This window comes from Folsomia candida, unplaced genomic scaffold (assembly GCF_002217175.1).
Source record: "Folsomia candida strain VU population unplaced genomic scaffold, ASM221717v1 Fcan01_Sc010, whole genome shotgun sequence".
Taxonomy (NCBI): Eukaryota; Metazoa; Arthropoda; class Collembola; order Entomobryomorpha; family Isotomidae; genus Folsomia; species Folsomia candida.
This window is the reverse complement of record NW_019091202.1, coordinates 2102357-2125749: the sequence shown is the minus strand read 5'-3', so window position 1 is coordinate 2125749 and position 23393 is coordinate 2102357. Positions and strand designations below refer to the sequence as shown.

Genomic DNA, 23393 nt, shown 5'->3' with positions numbered 1-23393 from the left:
AGTGAATCAACTTTAACCTAGTCATGCGACATATCAATCTTCTTAGGACGTAAAGTGGATTTCATTGACGTAGTTAAAATTTTAAAAGCCACACCCCCTGCGGGTGTGGTTATAAGTATTCGGTGAATCTAACTAAACCTGGTCATGGGTCATCTCATGGCTGTTGTCTAAGCTCGACAAAGCGACCACGACGGAAGGCTTAATATAAGCTAAACCACGCCCCATATAGGTGTGGTTGTTAGCTTCCGGCGGATTTTGCGAAACTATGTCATGTGATCTGCAAATTTTCTCACCTCCTCAGGTCGATCAAAGTTGCGTAATTCAAAGTTAAAAAACCACGCCCACGATGGGTGTGGTTTACTAAATTTTAACTACGTGACTGAAATCCCCCCGGCGAGCTGAGAAATATGATATGTCACATGACCAGGTTTAAATTTATCTATTGGATACCGATAGCCACACCCACAGGGGGTGTGGCATATTAAAATTTGAAATATGCCACTGAAATCTCCTTACCGGCCTGAGAAAAATGATATGTCGCATGGCGTGCATTGGTAGGGTGTTGGCAGAAGCGCCGACAACCACACCCCTGTCGCCATGGGGTCTACGACAATGGAATGTCGTTCACATAGGGGGCCTTGGTAAGATTACGGGTATTGGCGACGTTGAATTTCGGAAACTACGGTGGGGGAGAAATTTTTTACTACATTAAGTGTGTTGATTTGATATTTGACCACTCCCACAATGGCCCCAAAGCAGGGGGTGCGGCCCACTAGCCGCTGAATATGATGACCTGCCTATTTCCGCCAAGAATTTTCCCCCAGGTCCGTCGAATCCAGTCGTAAAATTTTAAAATGCTATAAAGAAGTGTTACTTGTTTTTTCACCTTGTGACCTGGATTTCGAGGGGGTGGGGCCGAATTTGAAAAATCTGAAAATATATATTTCTCCCCAAGGTCCAAGGTTTCCAAAACGGGCGCCATTTTGAAAATCCATCAAGAAACGACCGTGCAATTAATTTCGAAACTTTACATGTTATAGCTTATGGAGAGGTCGGCCATTTCACCTTCCCTTGCTCAGTACTTTCTGGATGAACGACAGTGTCTAACTTTTAAAGGTTTTAGTTCGTGCTTTCAATTTCTGAAAACGGGATCACTACATATTATTATTATTTTTGTTAATATCGCTTCAAAATCTAAAGTACAAATTAGCAATCCATGTGAGAAATATAGATTACGTAGTACACACCAATTTTGAAAATTTTGACATTATGCTAGCCCTACTGGTCAAATAGTGTACTAACTTTGCTCATCTTCGAACCTAGCCTTTCCATTTATACAAATATTTCGAGCGCATATGTACAAAATTTCAAGGAAATCCGTTCACCCGGAGTGTCCCTTTTTAGTTTCAGATCGATATGACAAATAAATAAAAATGTTTAAAAAATGTCAAAATTTTATAAAAAATAAGCCCGAATTCGCGCTAAAAATTAAACCAGAGTTGAGTCGGCCCATAGATTTTGAAAATCCGATCCGTAAAAATAAAACCCATTTTGATCCGAACAGTTTTTGGTTTTTCCAAAAATCCTGATCCGATCCGATTCGTTTTTTGGACAGTAAAAAAAGCCCGATCCGATTAAAACGGATCGGGTCAAGATTAACCCGAAGAAACGGGGACCCGACTCAACTCTGCAACAAACTCTGACTAAATTAGTATTTTTTATGGTCCTACACATCTAGCATAATTATATATGTACGTGTTCGAATCACCTGTAGCAGCATTTCACCTGGTGGGTCCTTACTTCAGCCGCCGAAACTTTGGTCAAACAACCAGACGTGGCGTTAGAACATGCGGTCTTAAGATCGAGCTATACAGAGGACAAATTATTGATAATAATTTCCCAACTTTGACTAAAATTTAGTTTGCTAACTTGTCGTGAGAGGCGCTCCGCCAATTTTGATATTTGCAATTTCGTTTTACACATCCCACATTCTGTCATCCTCTCGGCACAAACTCCACAAACTATGTGGCCATTGTCACACTCGTGGATGGGGGATACGGGCGTGTCAAGGCAAATAGTACACTCAAGTGCGTCCAGTAAATTGGGGGGTGGGGCTGTTTGTTTGTGCGCTGCCATTTCAATCGAGTTTTAAAATGTTTTTATAACAAGAATTCTTGTAAGCTTCCCAAGCTTCCCAGAACTGAAAGCATTACTGAATATGTACAAGTAGTTTTCAAGACCGGTTTTAGCATTCGGAAAACCCAAAGGCATATCACACGCGGTGAAATTAAACTATTCTGGACTGCAATAAGTAACATAATGATTGGCGTTCAAATTGCAAGATGTGCGAGGAAAGTTGGACTCTGCCCACCTTCATAACCCGATCTGCCACAAACGCCACTAAAGCTGAGGTTTCGGCAGATTTGCGTATTAACCGTGCCAGCGAATTTCTATCAGCGAATTGGGACAGCGAATTTCTAAAAAATGATTTTATAGGCTCATGTTTGGAGAGAATGGAAAACGGATCCTTAATTTTGTGGATAAACCCATTCCCCACATATTTACGGATCCGTTTCCATCCTCTCCAAAAATGAGCCCTTAACATCATTTTTTGGAAATTATTTTTATGCCTGCATCCCAGGCTGCATTAATATCCGCGGGTATTTTCTGGTCCAAAACTGACCAAAATCCCAAAAACCGGGGGAAAGGTAGCATACCCATTTGTTCAGGTAAGGACGGACGGGCCTAATTACTGCATAAAACTAGTAACATTTGCATACCTCGAAATTGATCTGAACCGAAAACTGGGAACATTTTCCCCGTAATTATTTCTTCCAACTCAATTTGATGAATGGTTTGCAAGTGATTGACGAAATCTCGGAAAGGAATTGACACTTTGTCGCATGGAGGCCACCTTTGATCTTCACAGATAACGTCCCTTGAGAATAATAATTCAACACGGTTAAACTTCTGATGTGCTAATTATAAATAATTATCTCTGTTCAGAAATATTTAATTCTACATGGGTTCAAAGCTATTTAAAATCATATTCTTTCATGAGAAGCAAATTATGGTGCATCTTAAAAGTATTGAGCATTGGCCAATGTTAATAAATCCAACAGGCTAAATGGCCGACCTCTCCATAAGCTATAACATGTAAAGTTTCGAAATTAATTGCACGGTCATTTCTTGATGGATTTTCAAAATGGCGCCCGTTTTGGAAACCTTGAACCTTGGGGAGAAATATATATTTTCAGATTTTTCAAATTCGGCCCCACCCCCTCGAAATCCAGGTCACAAGGTGAAAAAACAAGTAACACTTCTTTATAGCATTTTAAAATTTTACGACTGGATTCGACGGACCTGCAGGAAAATTCTTGGCGGAAATAGGCAGGTCATCATATTCAGCGGCTAGTAGGCCGCACCCCCTGCTTTAGAGTCATTGTGGGGGTGGTCAAATGTCAAATCAACACACTCAATGTAGTAAAAACTTTCCCCCCCACCGTAGTTTCTGATATTCAACGTCGCCAATACCCGTAATCTTACCATGGCCCCCTATGTGAACGACATTCCATTGTCGTAGACCCCATGGCGACAGGGGGTGTGGTTATCGGCGCTTCTGCCAATACCTTACCAATGCACGCCATGCGACATATCATTTTTCTCAGGCCGGTAAGGAGATTTCAGTGGCATATTTCAAACTTTAATATGCCACACCCCCTGTGGGTGTGGCTATCGGTATCCAATAGATAAATTTAAACCTGGTCATGTGACATCATATTTCTCAGCTCGCCGGGGGGATTTCACTGACATAGTTAGAATTTAGTAAACCACACCCCCTGTGGGTGTGGCCGTTGGTATGCAGTGAATCAACTTTAACCTAGTCATGCGACATATCAATCTTCTTAGGACGTAAAGTGGATTTCATTGACGTAGTTAAAATTTTAAAAGCCACACCCCCTGCGGGTGTGGTTATAAGTATTCGGTGAATCTAACTAAACCTGGTCATGGGTCATCTCATGGCTGTTGTCTAAGCTCGACAAAGCGACCACGACGGAAGGCTTAATATAAGCTAAACCACGCCCCATATAGGTGTGGTTGTTAGCTTCCGGCGGATTTTGCGAAACTATGTCATGTGATCTGCAAATTTTCTCACCTCCTCAGGTCGATCAAAGTTGCGTAATTCAAAGTTAAAAAAACCACGCCCACGATGGGTGTGGTTTACTAAATTTTAACTACGTGACTGAAATCCCCCCGGCGAGCTGAGAAATATGATATGTCACATGACCAGGTTTAAATTTATCTATTGGATACCGATAGCCACACCCACAGGGGGTGTGGCATATTAAAATTTGAAATATGCCACTGAAATCTCCTTACCGGCCTGAGAAAAATGATATGTCGCATGGCGTGCATTGGTAGGGTGTTGGCAGAAGCGCCGACAACCACACCCCCTGTCGCCATGGGGTCTACGACAATGGAATGTCGTTCACATAGGGGGCCTTGGTAAGATTACGGGTATTGGCGACGTTGAATTTCGGAAACTACGGTGGGGGAGAAATTTTTTACTACATTAAGTGTGTTGATTTGATATTTGACCACTCCCACAATGGCCCCAAAGCAGGGGGTGCGGCCCACTAGCCGCTGAATATGATGACCTGCCTATTTCCGCCAAGAATTTTCCCCCAGGTCCGTCGAATCCAGTCGTAAAATTTTAAAATGCTATAAAGAAGTGTTACTTGTTTTTTCACCTTGTGACCTGGATTTCGAGGGGGTGGGGCCGAATTTGAAAAATCTGAAAATATATATTTCTCCCCAAGGTCCAAGGTTTCCAAAACGGGCGCCATTTTGAAAATCCATCAAGAAACGACCGTGCAATTAATTTCGAAACTTTACATGTTATAGCTTATGGAGAGGTCGGCCATTTCACCTTCCCTTGCTCAGTACTTTCTGGATGAACGACAGTGTCTAACTTTTAAAGGTTTTAGTTCGTGCTTTCAATTTCTGAAAACGGGATCACTACATATTATTATTATTTTTGTTAATATCGCTTCAAAATCTAAAGTACAAATTAGCAATCCATGTGAGAAATATAGATTACGTAGTACACACCAATTTTGAAAATTTTGACATTATGCTAGCCCTACTGGTCAAATAGTGTACTAACTTTGCTCATCTTCGAACCTAGCCTTTCCATTTATACAAATATTTCGAGCGCATATGTACAAAATTTCAAGGAAATCCGTTCACCCGGAGTGTCCCTTTTTAGTTTCAGATCGATATGACAAATAAATAAAAATGTTTAAAAAATGTCAAAATTTTATAAAAAATAAGCCCGAATTCGCGCTAAAAATTAAACCAGAGTTGAGTCGGCCCATAGATTTTGAAAATCCGATCCGTAAAAATAAAACCCATTTTGATCCGAACAGTTTTTGGTTTTTCCAAAAATCCTGATCCGATCCGATTCGTTTTTTGGACAGTAAAAAAAGCCCGATCCGATTAAAACGGATCGGGTCAAGATTAACCCGAAGAAACGGGGACCCGACTCAACTCTGCAACAAACTCTGACTAAATTAGTATTTTTTATGGTCCTACACATCTAGCATAATTATATATGTACGTGTTCGAATCACCTGTAGCAGCATTTCACCTGGTGGGTCCTTACTTCAGCCGCCGAAACTTTGGTCAAACAACCAGACGTGGCGTTAGAACATGCGGTCTTAAGATCGAGCTATACAGAGGACAAATTATTGATAATAATTTCCCAACTTTGACTAAAATTTAGTTTGCTAACTTGTCGTGAGAGGCGCTCCGCCAATTTTGATATTTGCAATTTCGTTTTACACATCCCACATTCTGTCATCCTCTCGGCACAAACTCCACAAACTATGTGGCCATTGTCACACTCGTGGATGGGGGATACGGGCGTGTCAAGGCAAATAGTACACTCAAGTGCGTCCAGTAAATTGGGGGGTGGGGCTGTTTGTTTGTGCGCTGCCATTTCAATCGAGTTTTAAAATGTTTTTATAACAAGAATTCTTGTAAGCTTCCCAAGCTTCCCAGAACTGAAAGCATTACTGAATATGTACAAGTAGTTTTCAAGACCGGTTTTAGCATTCGGAAAACCCAAAGGCATATCACACGCGGTGAAATTAAACTATTCTGGACTGCAATAAGTAACATAATGATTGGCGTTCAAATTGCAAGATGTGCGAGGAAAGTTGGACTCTGCCCACCTTCATAACCCGATCTGCCACAAACGCCACTAAAGCTGAGGTTTCGGCAGATTTGCGTATTAACCGTGCCAGCGAATTTCTATCAGCGAATTGGGACAGCGAATTTCTAAAAAATGATTTTATAGGCTCATGTTTGGAGAGAATGGAAAACGGATCCTTAATTTTGTGGATAAACCCATTCCCCACATATTTACGGATCCGTTTCCATCCTCTCCAAAAATGAGCCCTTAACATCATTTTTTGGAAATTATTTTTATGCCTGCATCCCAGGCTGCATTAATATCCGCGGGTATTTTCTGGTCCAAAACTGACCAAAATCCCAAAAACCGGGGGAAAGGTAGCATACCCATTTGTTCAGGTAAGGACGGACGGGCCTAATTACTGCATAAAACTAGTAACATTTGCATACCTCGAAATTGATCTGAACCGAAAACTGGGAACATTTTCCCCGTAATTATTTCTTCCAACTCAATTTGATGAATGGTTTGCAAGTGATTGACGAAATCTCGGAAAGGAATTGACACTTTGTCGCATGGAGGCCACCTTTGATCTTCACAGATAACGTCCCTTGAGAATAATAATTCAACACGGTTAAACTTCTGATGTGCTAATTATAAATAATTATCTCTGTTCAGAAATATTTAATTCTACATGGGTTCAAAGCTATTTAAAATCATATTCTTTCATGAGAAGCAAATTATGGTGCATCTTAAAAGTATTGAGCATTGGCCAATGTTAATAAATCCAACAGGCTAAATGGCCGACCTCTCCATAAGCTATAACATGTAAAGTTTCGAAATTAATTGCACGGTCATTTCTTGATGGATTTTCAAAATGGCGCCCGTTTTGGAAACCTTGAACCTTGGGGAGAAATATATATTTTCAGATTTTTCAAATTCGGCCCCACCCCCTCGAAATCCAGGTCACAAGGTGAAAAAACAAGTAACACTTCTTTATAGCATTTTAAAATTTTACGACTGGATTCGACGGACCTGCAGGAAAATTCTTGGCGGAAATAGGCAGGTCATCATATTCAGCGGCTAGTAGGCCGCACCCCCTGCTTTAGAGTCATTGTGGGGGTGGTCAAATGTCAAATCAACACACTCAATGTAGTAAAAACTTTCCCCCCCACCGTAGTTTCTGATATTCAACGTCGCCAATACCCGTAATCTTACCATGGCCCCCTATGTGAACGACATTCCATTGTCGTAGACCCCATGGCGACAGGGGGTGTGGTTATCGGCGCTTCTGCCAATACCTTACCAATGCACGCCATGCGACATATCATTTTTCTCAGGCCGGTAAGGAGATTTCAGTGGCATATTTCAAACTTTAATATGCCACACCCCCTGTGGGTGTGGCTATCGGTATCCAATAGATAAATTTAAACCTGGTCATGTGACATCATATTTCTCAGCTCGCCGGGGGGATTTCACTGACATAGTTAGAATTTAGTAAACCACACCCCCTGTGGGTGTGGCCGTTGGTATGCAGTGAATCAACTTTAACCTAGTCATGCGACATATCAATCTTCTTAGGACGTAAAGTGGATTTCATTGACGTAGTTAAAATTTTAAAAGCCACACCCCCTGCGGGTGTGGTTATAAGTATTCGGTGAATCTAACTAAACCTGGTCATGGGTCATCTCATGGCTGTTGTCTAAGCTCGACAAAGCGACCACGACGGAAGGCTTAATATAAGCTAAACCACGCCCCATATAGGTGTGGTTGTTAGCTTCCGGCGGATTTTGCGAAACTATGTCATGTGATCTGCAAATTTTCTCACCTCCTCAGGTCGATCAAAGTTGCGTAATTCAAAGTTAAAAAAAACCACGCCCACGATGGGTGTGGTTTACTAAATTTTAACTACGTGACTGAAATCCCCCCGGCGAGCTGAGAAATATGATATGTCACATGACCAGGTTTAAATTTATCTATTGGATACCGATAGCCACACCCACAGGGGGTGTGGCATATTAAAATTTGAAATATGCCACTGAAATCTCCTTACCGGCCTGAGAAAAATGATATGTCGCATGGCGTGCATTGGTAGGGTGTTGGCAGAAGCGCCGACAACCACACCCCCTGTCGCCATGGGGTCTACGACAATGGAATGTCGTTCACATAGGGGGCCTTGGTAAGATTACGGGTATTGGCGACGTTGAATTTCGGAAACTACGGTGGGGGAGAAATTTTTTACTACATTAAGTGTGTTGATTTGATATTTGACCACTCCCACAATGGCCCCAAAGCAGGGGGTGCGGCCCACTAGCCGCTGAATATGATGACCTGCCTATTTCCGCCAAGAATTTTCCCCCAGGTCCGTCGAATCCAGTCGTAAAATTTTAAAATGCTATAAAGAAGTGTTACTTGTTTTTTCACCTTGTGACCTGGATTTCGAGGGGGTGGGGCCGAATTTGAAAAATCTGAAAATATATATTTCTCCCCAAGGTCCAAGGTTTCCAAAACGGGCGCCATTTTGAAAATCCATCAAGAAACGACCGTGCAATTAATTTCGAAACTTTACATGTTATAGCTTATGGAGAGGTCGGCCATTTCACCTTCCCTTGCTCAGTACTTTCTGGATGAACGACAGTGTCTAACTTTTAAAGGTTTTAGTTCGTGCTTTCAATTTCTGAAAACGGGATCACTACATATTATTATTATTTTTGTTAATATCGCTTCAAAATCTAAAGTACAAATTAGCAATCCATGTGAGAAATATAGATTACGTAGTACACACCAATTTTGAAAATTTTGACATTATGCTAGCCCTACTGGTCAAATAGTGTACTAACTTTGCTCATCTTCGAACCTAGCCTTTCCATTTATACAAATATTTCGAGCGCATATGTACAAAATTTCAAGGAAATCCGTTCACCCGGAGTGTCCCTTTTTAGTTTCAGATCGATATGACAAATAAATAAAAATGTTTAAAAAATGTCAAAATTTTATAAAAAATAAGCCCGAATTCGCGCTAAAAATTAAACCAGAGTTGAGTCGGCCCATAGATTTTGAAAATCCGATCCGTAAAAATAAAACCCATTTTGATCCGAACAGTTTTTGGTTTTTCCAAAAATCCTGATCCGATCCGATTCGTTTTTTGGACAGTAAAAAAAGCCCGATCCGATTAAAACGGATCGGGTCAAGATTAACCCGAAGAAACGGGGACCCGACTCAACTCTGCAACAAACTCTGACTAAATTAGTATTTTTTATGGTCCTACACATCTAGCATAATTATATATGTACGTGTTCGAATCACCTGTAGCAGCATTTCACCTGGTGGGTCCTTACTTCAGCCGCCGAAACTTTGGTCAAACAACCAGACGTGGCGTTAGAACATGCGGTCTTAAGATCGAGCTATACAGAGGACAAATTATTGATAATAATTTCCCAACTTTGACTAAAATTTAGTTTGCTAACTTGTCGTGAGAGGCGCTCCGCCAATTTTGATATTTGCAATTTCGTTTTACACATCCCACATTCTGTCATCCTCTCGGCACAAACTCCACAAACTATGTGGCCATTGTCACACTCGTGGATGGGGGATACGGGCGTGTCAAGGCAAATAGTACACTCAAGTGCGTCCAGTAAATTGGGGGGTGGGGCTGTTTGTTTGTGCGCTGCCATTTCAATCGAGTTTTAAAATGTTTTTATAACAAGAATTCTTGTAAGCTTCCCAAGCTTCCCAGAACTGAAAGCATTACTGAATATGTACAAGTAGTTTTCAAGACCGGTTTTAGCATTCGGAAAACCCAAAGGCATATCACACGCGGTGAAATTAAACTATTCTGGACTGCAATAAGTAACATAATGATTGGCGTTCAAATTGCAAGATGTGCGAGGAAAGTTGGACTCTGCCCACCTTCATAACCCGATCTGCCACAAACGCCACTAAAGCTGAGGTTTCGGCAGATTTGCGTATTAACCGTGCCAGCGAATTTCTATCAGCGAATTGGGACAGCGAATTTCTAAAAAATGATTTTATAGGCTCATGTTTGGAGAGAATGGAAAACGGATCCTTAATTTTGTGGATAAACCCATTCCCCACATATTTACGGATCCGTTTCCATCCTCTCCAAAAATGAGCCCTTAACATCATTTTTTGGAAATTATTTTTATGCCTGCATCCCAGGCTGCATTAATATCCGCGGGTATTTTCTGGTCCAAAACTGACCAAAATCCCAAAAACCGGGGGAAAGGTAGCATACCCATTTGTTCAGGTAAGGACGGACGGGCCTAATTACTGCATAAAACTAGTAACATTTGCATACCTCGAAATTGATCTGAACCGAAAACTGGGAACATTTTCCCCGTAATTATTTCTTCCAACTCAATTTGATGAATGGTTTGCAAGTGATTGACGAAATCTCGGAAAGGAATTGACACTTTGTCGCATGGAGGCCACCTTTGATCTTCACAGATAACGTCCCTTGAGAATAATAATTCAACACGGTTAAACTTCTGATGTGCTAATTATAAATAATTATCTCTGTTCAGAAATATTTAATTCTACATGGGTTCAAAGCTATTTAAAATCATATTCTTTCATGAGAAGCAAATTATGGTGCATCTTAAAAGTATTGAGCATTGGCCAATGTTAATAAATCCAACAGGCTAAATGGCCGACCTCTCCATAAGCTATAACATGTAAAGTTTCGAAATTAATTGCACGGTCATTTCTTGATGGATTTTCAAAATGGCGCCCGTTTTGGAAACCTTGAACCTTGGGGAGAAATATATATTTTCAGATTTTTCAAATTCGGCCCCACCCCCTCGAAATCCAGGTCACAAGGTGAAAAAACAAGTAACACTTCTTTATAGCATTTTAAAATTTTACGACTGGATTCGACGGACCTGCAGGAAAATTCTTGGCGGAAATAGGCAGGTCATCATATTCAGCGGCTAGTAGGCCGCACCCCCTGCTTTAGAGTCATTGTGGGGGTGGTCAAATGTCAAATCAACACACTCAATGTAGTAAAAACTTTCCCCCCCACCGTAGTTTCTGATATTCAACGTCGCCAATACCCGTAATCTTACCATGGCCCCCTATGTGAACGACATTCCATTGTCGTAGACCCCATGGCGACAGGGGGTGTGGTTATCGGCGCTTCTGCCAATACCTTACCAATGCACGCCATGCGACATATCATTTTTCTCAGGCCGGTAAGGAGATTTCAGTGGCATATTTCAAACTTTAATATGCCACACCCCCTGTGGGTGTGGCTATCGGTATCCAATAGATAAATTTAAACCTGGTCATGTGACATCATATTTCTCAGCTCGCCGGGGGGATTTCACTGACATAGTTAGAATTTAGTAAACCACACCCCCTGTGGGTGTGGCCGTTGGTATGCAGTGAATCAACTTTAACCTAGTCATGCGACATATCAATCTTCTTAGGACGTAAAGTGGATTTCATTGACGTAGTTAAAATTTTAAAAGCCACACCCCCTGCGGGTGTGGTTATAAGTATTCGGTGAATCTAACTAAACCTGGTCATGGGTCATCTCATGGCTGTTGTCTAAGCTCGACAAAGCGACCACGACGGAAGGCTTAATATAAGCTAAACCACGCCCCATATAGGTGTGGTTGTTAGCTTCCGGCGGATTTTGCGAAACTATGTCATGTGATCTGCAAATTTTCTCACCTCCTCAGGTCGATCAAAGTTGCGTAATTCAAAGTTAAAAAAAACCACGCCCACGATGGGTGTGGTTTACTAAATTTTAACTACGTGACTGAAATCCCCCCGGCGAGCTGAGAAATATGATATGTCACATGACCAGGTTTAAATTTATCTATTGGATACCGATAGCCACACCCACAGGGGGTGTGGCATATTAAAATTTGAAATATGCCACTGAAATCTCCTTACCGGCCTGAGAAAAATGATATGTCGCATGGCGTGCATTGGTAGGGTGTTGGCAGAAGCGCCGACAACCACACCCCCTGTCGCCATGGGGTCTACGACAATGGAATGTCGTTCACATAGGGGGCCTTGGTAAGATTACGGGTATTGGCGACGTTGAATTTCGGAAACTACGGTGGGGGAGAAATTTTTTACTACATTAAGTGTGTTGATTTGATATTTGACCACTCCCACAATGGCCCCAAAGCAGGGGGTGCGGCCCACTAGCCGCTGAATATGATGACCTGCCTATTTCCGCCAAGAATTTTCCCCCAGGTCCGTCGAATCCAGTCGTAAAATTTTAAAATGCTATAAAGAAGTGTTACTTGTTTTTTCACCTTGTGACCTGGATTTCGAGGGGGTGGGGCCGAATTTGAAAAATCTGAAAATATATATTTCTCCCCAAGGTCCAAGGTTTCCAAAACGGGCGCCATTTTGAAAATCCATCAAGAAACGACCGTGCAATTAATTTCGAAACTTTACATGTTATAGCTTATGGAGAGGTCGGCCATTTCACCTTCCCTTGCTCAGTACTTTCTGGATGAACGACAGTGTCTAACTTTTAAAGGTTTTAGTTCGTGCTTTCAATTTCTGAAAACGGGATCACTACATATTATTATTATTTTTGTTAATATCGCTTCAAAATCTAAAGTACAAATTAGCAATCCATGTGAGAAATATAGATTACGTAGTACACACCAATTTTGAAAATTTTGACATTATGCTAGCCCTACTGGTCAAATAGTGTACTAACTTTGCTCATCTTCGAACCTAGCCTTTCCATTTATACAAATATTTCGAGCGCATATGTACAAAATTTCAAGGAAATCCGTTCACCCGGAGTGTCCCTTTTTAGTTTCAGATCGATATGACAAATAAATAAAAATGTTTAAAAAATGTCAAAATTTTATAAAAAATAAGCCCGAATTCGCGCTAAAAATTAAACCAGAGTTGAGTCGGCCCATAGATTTTGAAAATCCGATCCGTAAAAATAAAACCCATTTTGATCCGAACAGTTTTTGGTTTTTCCAAAAATCCTGATCCGATCCGATTCGTTTTTTGGACAGTAAAAAAAGCCCGATCCGATTAAAACGGATCGGGTCAAGATTAACCCGAAGAAACGGGGACCCGACTCAACTCTGCAACAAACTCTGACTAAATTAGTATTTTTTATGGTCCTACACATCTAGCATAATTATATATGTACGTGTTCGAATCACCTGTAGCAGCATTTCACCTGGTGGGTCCTTACTTCAGCCGCCGAAACTTTGGTCAAACAACCAGACGTGGCGTTAGAACATGCGGTCTTAAGATCGAGCTATACAGAGGACAAATTATTGATAATAATTTCCCAACTTTGACTAAAATTTAGTTTGCTAACTTGTCGTGAGAGGCGCTCCGCCAATTTTGATATTTGCAATTTCGTTTTACACATCCCACATTCTGTCATCCTCTCGGCACAAACTCCACAAACTATGTGGCCATTGTCACACTCGTGGATGGGGGATACGGGCGTGTCAAGGCAAATAGTACACTCAAGTGCGTCCAGTAAATTGGGGGGTGGGGCTGTTTGTTTGTGCGCTGCCATTTCAATCGAGTTTTAAAATGTTTTTATAACAAGAATTCTTGTAAGCTTCCCAAGCGAGCTTGTGAAGTGGACTGCCACACCTTGTTGAACTCCGGTGCATACTTATTACAGGTTCTGTAATGAGTCATTATTAATGACTCGCCATTTTCCACTAATCTAATCAAAGTGAAATTATATTAATTAACTGTCGTCCAACAATTTTACATCGGCTGGGACCCGTATATTTACATAGCTACACATTTAGTAATGAACATTTTCTTATCTACATATGTAATTAAATAAATATCAGAAATATATTAATATGTGCCTAACCAATAAACGAGTATAATAAGGGAGGAAGACGTGTGCAATAAGTGTTCAAAATTCTGTTGTTCTTAATGACGGAATATGTATTATATGGACGTTTCGCATACAGAATTAGTGATCAGGGCATGCATATTTACATATAAACTTAAATATCTTCATCAAACGTATGTATGTATGTATGCATTTGCGTAGATTCGGTGCAATAATTCAAAGGAATTGCATGCATACATAAATACATATGCTTACATTTCACCATTTTGAAAGAATGTGGACAAATTTATTTAAGTTTTTTGAGATTATAAAATCAACAAAATTAGGCTCATTCCATCTGAACCCACACGATCGTCGTCGCACCCATATTTGATATCTTGTCCACAATCTTATCATAGATGCATAATATCAAATAAAACATATCATAACAATCAAAATTTAAAAATTAATTTTTTTCGCAAAGATATAGCAGTCAAAAGAAAATTTCCAAATGCATTGAAAATGCTTTCGTCGCCAAAGTGTTGGTTCAAAGGGGTAGGTTACATTTGCAGATTTTATTCATTGATCATTCATTGATAGGAAAAATTTTAAAAAATTCACAAATTCGAAAAAATCAGAAATTTAAAATGTATTGAAAAACTCGATTATCGAGAAGACGGACAAGAATCGCTCATTGAGAGATAAGCCAATCGATGCCTTTGGGCCTGAGGAAACAAAAAAGTTTAAAACCCCACGCGATTTTTGTCCGTCTTGGAGTTTTGGCGATTTTTCGAAAAGGTAAAATTAACATGGGCTGCTTCTGTAGACAGTAGTAAATAATTCTGTGTTCCTACGTGGCCGGCAACATTGCCTATGAATAAGTTGTGTAGTGTTCTCTTGCAAAAGCGAGAAAAATACATGGTCAGGCAGCCACCACCAGCGAGCAGGGTTTAGTACCTGTATTTCCTGGTGCTCGATCAAACATGTTGCTTACAAATGGAATGAGCCATTAAAGATTAAAAATGTAATTATAAAAAATTATTTAAAAATTATTTAAAAATTTAAAACAAATTGAAATTAGGTTTAAACCAGTTTTTTCAAACAAATCATAACCCGCATGGTAAAAGTCAGTGTGTCAATGTGATATTATTCATTGCGCATAAGTCCATGCTGTACAACATTGCACATGTATGTATCTACATAGTTACATAATTCACGTATGTATGAAGGGAGCAAGGCCTCAAAAGTAGATCTGACCAAAAAATAAACCAAAATTCAATAATTTATATAATTGTTTTCACTCCTTCTTCGCAAACCTGATCTGAAATAAAGAAATAAGCTACAATTAAATTAAATTCACCTACGTACATATATAAATATTTAAGTGTACACTGATGAATTTACATACATACTTATTAACCCATCATGACATGCAGGAACACCACCCCACCCATAATTATACTACATACATCAAGCTTCATATTTACATACCTACATTTTGTAAATATGAGACGAAATGTTTTACTTAAATAAATTGCACAACAACAAATCCAATCCAGAACAAAAAATTTAAAGAGCTGCAAAATTTTGTGAAAATGCTGATTTTGATGTTTCTTTTCGTTTCTACAAATGTATTTTGGTGTTTTTTTGTAAGCTTTAAATATTTCCGCGATTTTTCCCTAAATACATATCCGCCCTGTGCACATAACTCATAAATACAACATTCTTCTACCCGTTGTGCATACATATTAAAATTTAATTGACGATTGATGCTTGTATAAATAATATGTCTCGTGATAAAATTACATATTCATATGACGCCAGGATATCCCACCCAGTTTTGTATACATATTTACATATATCTATGCATTGGCAATGCTGTAAAATTAAGCGAATACGTATTTACATATGCATGAATCTCTTATCAAGGCAGGTTATATCGTAAACTGAATTGTTTATCAATAATATTGTTTAACTTCTGTCTGCTTATTTTAACATGACAATCCGTCCCATGTAATATAAGAATGCATGGGTGTGCATGCTGTTAATAAAGTAGAGCACTGTTACAGGTGATTTCACTTCTCTACGTACATCCGTACTTGTATATCATTCATTCATTCATTCATTTATAGAGTGTAGAGGAAGTGCAGATTTAATGCAGCAAAGCAGCTCAGTCGGCTTTTTCTATTTTGCAGCTGACTAGAGTAGTAGATTTTGTAATAAACTGCCTCATTTACTAGGCAAGTCGGCTCTTCATTATTGTTTTATCGGAAGAAATTACTACTTTTCTTGTGGGTGGATTGGATTGGATTGGAAACAAGAATCGTAATAATTTTGGAGTTCGTGACGTGACAAAAAGACCGGTAATGTATTTTTTTTTACTTGAATCCAAACATTTTTAAAAATTTTGTCAAAATCGGTGGCAACAATTCGTACATGTATATAATTTAAGCAGGAATTAATCTTGCTCAAGTTAATCTTCACGTATGTATCTCGAAAATTAAACGTATGTAGCAAAACTATTTGAGTAGTTTGTATTTCTAAAATTTGCAAAGTTGTGAAATTTTTTGTATGAAAACTACTTATCGAATTTTTATCGCAGCATGTTTTCATTTTGCAAATTTATTTAGCAAACTCGTCAATATCGGGAGAAATTGTCTAAATTCATGTAATTTTCGGTTTTTGCTTTATAAGATTTACGTAGTCAAATTTTACGAATATCCTCACAACATAAATTATAAATTTATTATCTTCGTAAATCTGCTACATGAGTTGCGATGTGATAGAAGACGTGTCTTGACGTGACGCACGAATCGTGAGTAAGCCGAATGATGCGAAATCCAAATATTAATCACAAGTATGCAAATGTATATGCATGTAAAACATTCATTGTTAGAAATCTGGTATATTAAGTCAGTCATGTTGCTCCGTTTGGTATTAAAATTATACCGGTCCATAAAAATTTGGTACATGCATATTTATAATTTAAAATGTATATATTATGTAAATATGGCAAGATTTCTGAGAGGTTATTTGTTTCTTAAAAATAATATAAAATAATCGGCCAGAAAACCTTTCAGATTATTTCCAGACTATTAAGAAACATAAAAAAGCTCCAAAATGTTACTCAAATATTTATTCTTACTCAATTTTCCTCTAATTTTCAGCTCATCTCCCTTCATCCGTCCATCCCCCTCCAAAATGTGGGTCCTTCCCCCCACCATCGCCCCCGAAACCCCCATCCCGTACCGCGTCCACCTCCCCACCCTCACCCAGTTCGTCACCGGTCAAAATTTCCACTACTTCAAACTCCGCCTTTTCGACATTGACCGCTTCTTCCAGGGGAAAAAACACACCTGGAATCACGACTACCCCCCCGGACAAAAAATCTATTCGGACACCCCGTCCGCGTGCACGATCCGGTCGCTCATTTCCGCGGAACATTCCATCCTCTACTCGTCCCGGGATTTGCGCATGGGCAACGTCGACGGCTTCTTGGAGCGCACGCCGGCCGCGTTTTTCGCCCTGCTGGAAAAATATGCGGATTCTTCGGCCCCAATTTTGTCCACGATGCACGCCGCGATCAAGTCGAGCTACGAATTCGTGGCAGGTAAATAGCTGTTCAGATTCATTCATTTGACGTGGTTTGATAACTCATCATGAAATCGACACATTTTTATCTATTTCCCGGCTCTGGGAATTTAGTTTAAAATTCGGGGCGACGAATTTCTCGGGCAGGTTGCCAATTTTTTAGAAATATAATCTCCAGATTTGGCACCTTTTAAAGGAGGGGATAACAAGTTTAAGAAGCCCTCAGAAATATTGGGACTCCTCAAAACCAAAATACTTATCATTAATTTAAAAAATCAACCTCTATTCTATTAATCAATTAGCTGGCTATAAAATTGTCGTCCAGAATTTTAAAATAAATTCCCAGAGGCGAAGGATAGTTAAAAATGGGTTGATTTAGACGACAAAATAAAAAAAATTAGTAATGAATAATGTGGGTATTCACCGTGAATAATTCACGTCAATCAAAATCGGCACTTCGCAACTTTGCAGAGTTTCCGAAATCAGTGCACATAAATAAATTTAAAAAAATAAAACTAAGGCGAGAGGCGCTATTACAAACACGAAACAAGCCCTCCCACCAACACCCCCGTCTCGCCGTGGCCCCATTAATATTTTTATATATGGGGGGTGTAACCACAATTTTATTTTTGAAATTCTTTCCTGCATCATACAACTCGTTTACCAGAGCAGCTAGCTCAATTCCGAAATTTCTGAATGCAGATTTGGAATGTATTTAATTACATGATTGTCTACGTTAAAAGCTAGTTTTAAGAAGTAAATATTTCATTTTTTTGTACGGCTGTTGATGAACAGAGTCCGGGTATATATATTCCAAACTTTTTCAACAATACCGATGGATTTGCAGGGGTGGGCAAGATACTTTGGTCGTAAGATACAAGATACAAGATAAGATACTCTCTAAGACAAGATATAAGATACAAGATAAAAGATACATCTTGTTTAAGTACACAAGATACAAGATACAAGATACTTTTCTAAAAATTGAGTAGTCAAGATACAAGATATGTATCTTAAGATACTTTTATACTAGATAAGATACTTTCTTTTTTAGCTTGGTATTCATGCCCAATTAGTCATGTTTAATCATTTAACCGAAAAAATCTAGTGAGTACAAAATTTAAAATCATTCTAGAATCATTTTACAAATTTTGTTGCCAGTGCTTATACATCGAAAAAGGTCTAAATTTCGAAAAACTAGAACTCTACCTAACATACGTATATTCTTAAGAAGCCGGTATTATTTTTACAATATTCCCTGCTTATTCAAACTAAACCCTATAAGATCTATACATTAGTTCAGCGTAGATGTAATGTGCAACGTATGTATCAGTATGTATGTACGAGTACACATGTACATATATATATATATGTGCATATATATACAAGTTTGTTACGAATTGGCAAAACATAAACTAAAAATTCACCAAATTCTGGTTACGACAAATTCATGGTCAAATTGACTGACTTTAGTAAGAAATTGACGTAATTTGACGGAATTTTGAGAAAAAGTATCTTGTATCTTGTCAAAAGTATCTTAAGATACTTTTCTGCCATGCATATCTAGATAAGATACTTACACAAGATACTTTCGACTTTCTAAAAGATAGAAGATACAAGATACAAGATACTTCTCTGATCAGGCGACGAAGATACAAGATAAAGATACTATCTTGTATCTTGTATCTTTTATCTTGTATCTTGACCAAGTATCTTGCCCACCCCTGTGGATTTGAAACTTTAGGACCTTGGTTCTGGTATAGATTTTCTTTAATCAAAAATCTTTCATTAAAAAAATGTTTTTATACAAATGTATTCTGTCGATTTGATTAAACATTTTACATAAATTTTTCGGGGTTTTTAAGAATATACCTATAGATATAACTTACCTAAATGCAGTTGACATTAGTAGTTAAAGGTTTTAATCGTAAATTGTGGTTACACCCCCCAGATATAAAAATATTAATGGGGCCACGGCGAGACGGGGGTGTTGGTGGGAGGGCTTGTTTCGTGTTTGTAATAGCGCCTCTCGCCTTAGTTTTATTTTTTTTAATTTATTTATTTTGGGGTTTTTAAGTGAACAATTTTTTAACTCGACATTAAAAACCTACAGTTCAGACTTGATATAGCCCGAGTCCGGAGAAGGTTGGGATTATCACCCAATCCCACTTTTTGCACGAAATTTTATCATAAATGCATATCAATATTTTTAAAATAAAAACTAAATTCGCATTTTTACATTAGTAGCAATTTTAGCGATTTTCCGATTTTAATTCAAATTGTTCCATCACGAACCATTACAAATTTCTCTGCCAAATTTCAGCTCGATTCAATGAATTTGAAAAATCAGTATGGGTCGCTTCACAGGGTCACTCCAGATATGTAAAAATGTTTTTAATCTCAATTCATATGTTTCTATTAGTTGCAACTAGGAATCCCCACACCAAATTTCGGCATGATTGGATGAGTTTGAAAAATTAGTATGTGCCACCCCCTCGGGTCCTTCCTTTCCAGATGAAAATTTTTACAATTTTACTTTATATTCTTTAATTAGAAACCATTATCAACCTCTGGACCATCGGGCCATCATTTACACATAATATGTGTAAGTATGAATTATATTATAAAGAATTTCTTTACTAAAGTTGCTATGGATGTAACTGAATTTTAAAAATTTCAACCTCCATAACTTGGTCATTTTGCATCCAATTTTCATGACCCTAAAGAATGATCTTAACAATTTTTTAAGCTCTTTCGATTTTCCTTTGCCGATTTTTCACTTTCAGCGGAATATTTCGAGATACAGAAAAAAAAGTCACTAAAACGAGAAATACACCATGAAGGTGTGAACCGATTAAGCCCAGAGATCTATGCGCAATACTACAAAGCATTTACTACCCATTGGTCGAAACCGCATGTATCTACGACGTATGGTTCTCTCACAATCTTGTCTGACTGTTTTGAGGTGGGCACTTAACTGCATACTATGGCTTCGCCGTAACTATGCACGTATTTTTTTTTTGGGTGCATGGTTACGTTTGGTGTCTCGCCTTAGAAAAAGGTGTTTAGCTAGAAATGAAAATTGACGAGTTTACAAAAAATAGACCGAATCTAGTTTGCGAAGCTTACCAAGTTGACGTGAATCGCCACGATATTCATTTTTAAATTTTAAATAAATTAATATTATTTTTCGTAATTTTAAATTGGATGAATTGTGAATGAATAATTTGTTTTTCACAGGTACCCCCACCACCCCACCGGTTGACGAAACCTTAAAAATCTACACCTACGTCTTGATGGACAGATCCCTCCGATTTTCCCGTTGCGGAGCCGGCACTTCCGTCGACATGAGTTCGAAACATGCCTTACACGCCGGCGCACTTCCAGAAGTCTGTTACGCCGGCGAATTTTGGATAGAACCCGCCCCCGGTGCTAATGAATGGGGCAAGGTGATGTACATGGACAATAATTCGGGCACTTTTGCCCCACCGCGGTGCGACCTTTATAAAATGAAGTCCGTCATGGACGCCAACTTTCCCGGGATTCCGATCGTATTTTTGGACTATCAGGACCTCGAGTGGAAACGGAGGAGGGGAAAGGAACAATAATTACTGCACAATTAATTAACGTAGGACATGACGATGATTATCACCGAAATTTGTTAAACATTTCTCGACTCTAGGAATTTATTTTAAAATTCTAAACGACAAATTACAGCAGAGCCAAAAACTCACCAGCATAATGGCGGTGAACTGTAAATTACTAGTCCAGAATTGTAAAATATGTAAATTCCCAAAGCCAAGAAATGATTAAAAATGTGTTGAGTTTTTGCGAGTTTGGTAATAAGTTATCGAATCCTCAGTTAAATACATATGTATGTATTTTATACAGCTCACTACCAAGCCGTTTTAAACAATCATTAAAAATAAAAATAATCAAGCCAACCCTGTAATTCGGACGTAGCTCTCTATAAATTCATAGTCAACTTAAATTCAATTAAAATAATGATAAAGTCCCGAGGCACGCTAATTCGATGTCCATCCATATTTATTACGTTAAAATCAAGCCATGTAAATCAATAAACACTTATTTTTTGGTAAAAAATGTTCTTTATTTACAGAAATGTACTTTCTCCTTGATTTATTGTCCCGTCTTCAATTTCTTTATTTTTATGTGCACCCCACCGGATGGCGAACAAAAGTTTCAAAATATTCCAGCTAATCTGCATATGCAGCGAGACGGTGGATCCTTTCGAAGAAATTCGGAAACCTTAAAATTGTTTAAATTAAAAAATAATCAAATTATTAACTAGTAAAGTCATTAGACAAAAAATCATTTCAGGTTCGCACAGCCCGAACCAGGGAATTCTTCGTATATGTAAATGCAAATTTTTTAATGATTCGCAATCCAACTGTCAGATTATATGCAAATATGTAAATTATTAGAAGTCGCCGTCGGTAAATCTGATCTCGGAAAAATTGGGTTGCCGCTCCTCAGAAAAGTTACAACGCTTCGACGGAAAATTTGTCGCGTCGACCTGTACTACCAAAATATGTATGAATTTGTCACCAGTTAATATATTCACTCGGACATATGTAGTTGGGGTCAAACAAGTTGACCCAGGGGTCACGGGGCATCGGTCAAATTGCTTGACCCCATAGACCCCTTTTCCTGCACTGCGTTACATCTTTATCCTCCAAGTTGGATATCTTATGAGATATCACAGATCACAACACAAACGGAGGGACAGACAGAACAGTTCATAAGCCCTGGTTCGGTGTCCGGTCAATTTATCGTAATTTAGGTTTCTCAAAAGTTTGTAAAACGTAATTCATTCTAATCAATTTTTATTTGTCTTAGGAATACTCAATTTGCCCCTGATTTAGGAATTCAAAGTCCACATCAGTAATTCCTATTAAACTGTATGTAATTTGTAACATTTTTTATAATTAATAAAATTTTATTGTAATTATTCGTGTAATTTTTGAGGATTTTACAATTAATAAAATTTGGGTTTCGGAAAATAAAAACAGTCAAATTTGCAATTTATTCAACTCACTTTTTAGTAATAACTTTGCGTAGTTAAAAATTATGACAATTTTACTTAATTAAAAAAACGAACTATTCTGCGTAACTAAAAAAAAATATGATACCCTCATTACGTTGCACGTGGGTAATAACTTATTACCCATGTGTACTATTTACGACAAACAAACCATCTAAGGTTCATTAATATTCATAGCTCTGCATCAATCTATAAAACCACTTTTTCTCTCGCTCACTCGCTCGCCAATAACTTTATGCATACATATCAGCCTTGCACATACACAAATGAAGTACATATTTATTCGACCACGAGCAAAGTAAATTCCCTTTTACGTTAAGGTGGTATAGTATGCGGGTTTTGAGTTTGAATTGTTGCGTCTCAACTTTCCCTTCTTCCATATATTCAAATGGCGATTTTGAAACCTGATCATCTCCGTGAGTTTTTTACAATATGAAGATTTTAATGGACCTAAAAATCGATAATTTTTAGGTTTACAAAGTTGCGCTGGTCTGATCTTTATGATTAAAATCTTCATATTGTAAAAAACTCATGGAGATGATCAGGTTTCAAAATCGCTATTTGAATACATGGAAGAAGGGAAAGTTGAGAAGCAACAATTCAAACTCAAAACCCGCATACTATACCACCTTAAGGTAAGTCTTTGGCAATGAAATAATAATTGAGCCAGGCTGGCACGAGAGCAATGAAACGGGATGAGATGACAATTATTATTATTATTAATCTTA

General features: G+C 38.5%; 1 protein-coding gene across 2 annotated transcripts; it reads left to right on the top strand.

The window, feature by feature from the left end:
- Nucleotides 1–16124: 16124 nt before the first annotated feature.
- LOC110854565 lies at nt 16125–21739 on the top strand. 2 transcript variants are annotated; one of them, XM_022103011.2, is made up of 4 exons: nt 16125–16372; nt 17177–17619; nt 20155–20205; nt 20841–21739. In XM_022103011.2, exons 2-4 carry the CDS (start codon nt 17211–17213, stop codon nt 21206–21208), a joined length of 828 nt encoding a protein of 275 aa, XP_021958703.1. In that variant the 5' UTR covers nt 16125–16372; nt 17177–17210; the 3' UTR covers nt 21209–21739. The 2 variants fall into 2 exon arrangements, with proteins under 2 accessions (XP_021958703.1, XP_021958704.1); XM_022103012.2 differs by lacking the exon at nt 20155–20205 and having other exon boundaries at nt 16127–16372.
- The last annotated feature ends 1654 nt before the right edge of the window (nt 21740–23393 follow it).

What these genes read in the sequence shown, in the direction of transcription:
- LOC110854565 (XM_022103011.2), top strand. Translation starts at nt 17,211, where the DNA reads ATGTGGGTCCTTCCCCCCACCATCGCCCCCGAAACCCCCATCCCGTAC. An exon ending in GAGCTACGAATTCGTGGCAG is followed by an intron (nt 17,620 to 20,154) that starts GTAAATAGCTGT and finishes TTCTTTAATTAG; the next exon opens with AAACCATTATCAACCTCTGG. An exon ending in ATCATTTACACATAATATGT is followed by an intron (nt 20,206 to 20,840) that starts GTAAGTATGAAT and finishes TGTTTTTCACAG; the next exon opens with GTACCCCCACCACCCCACCG.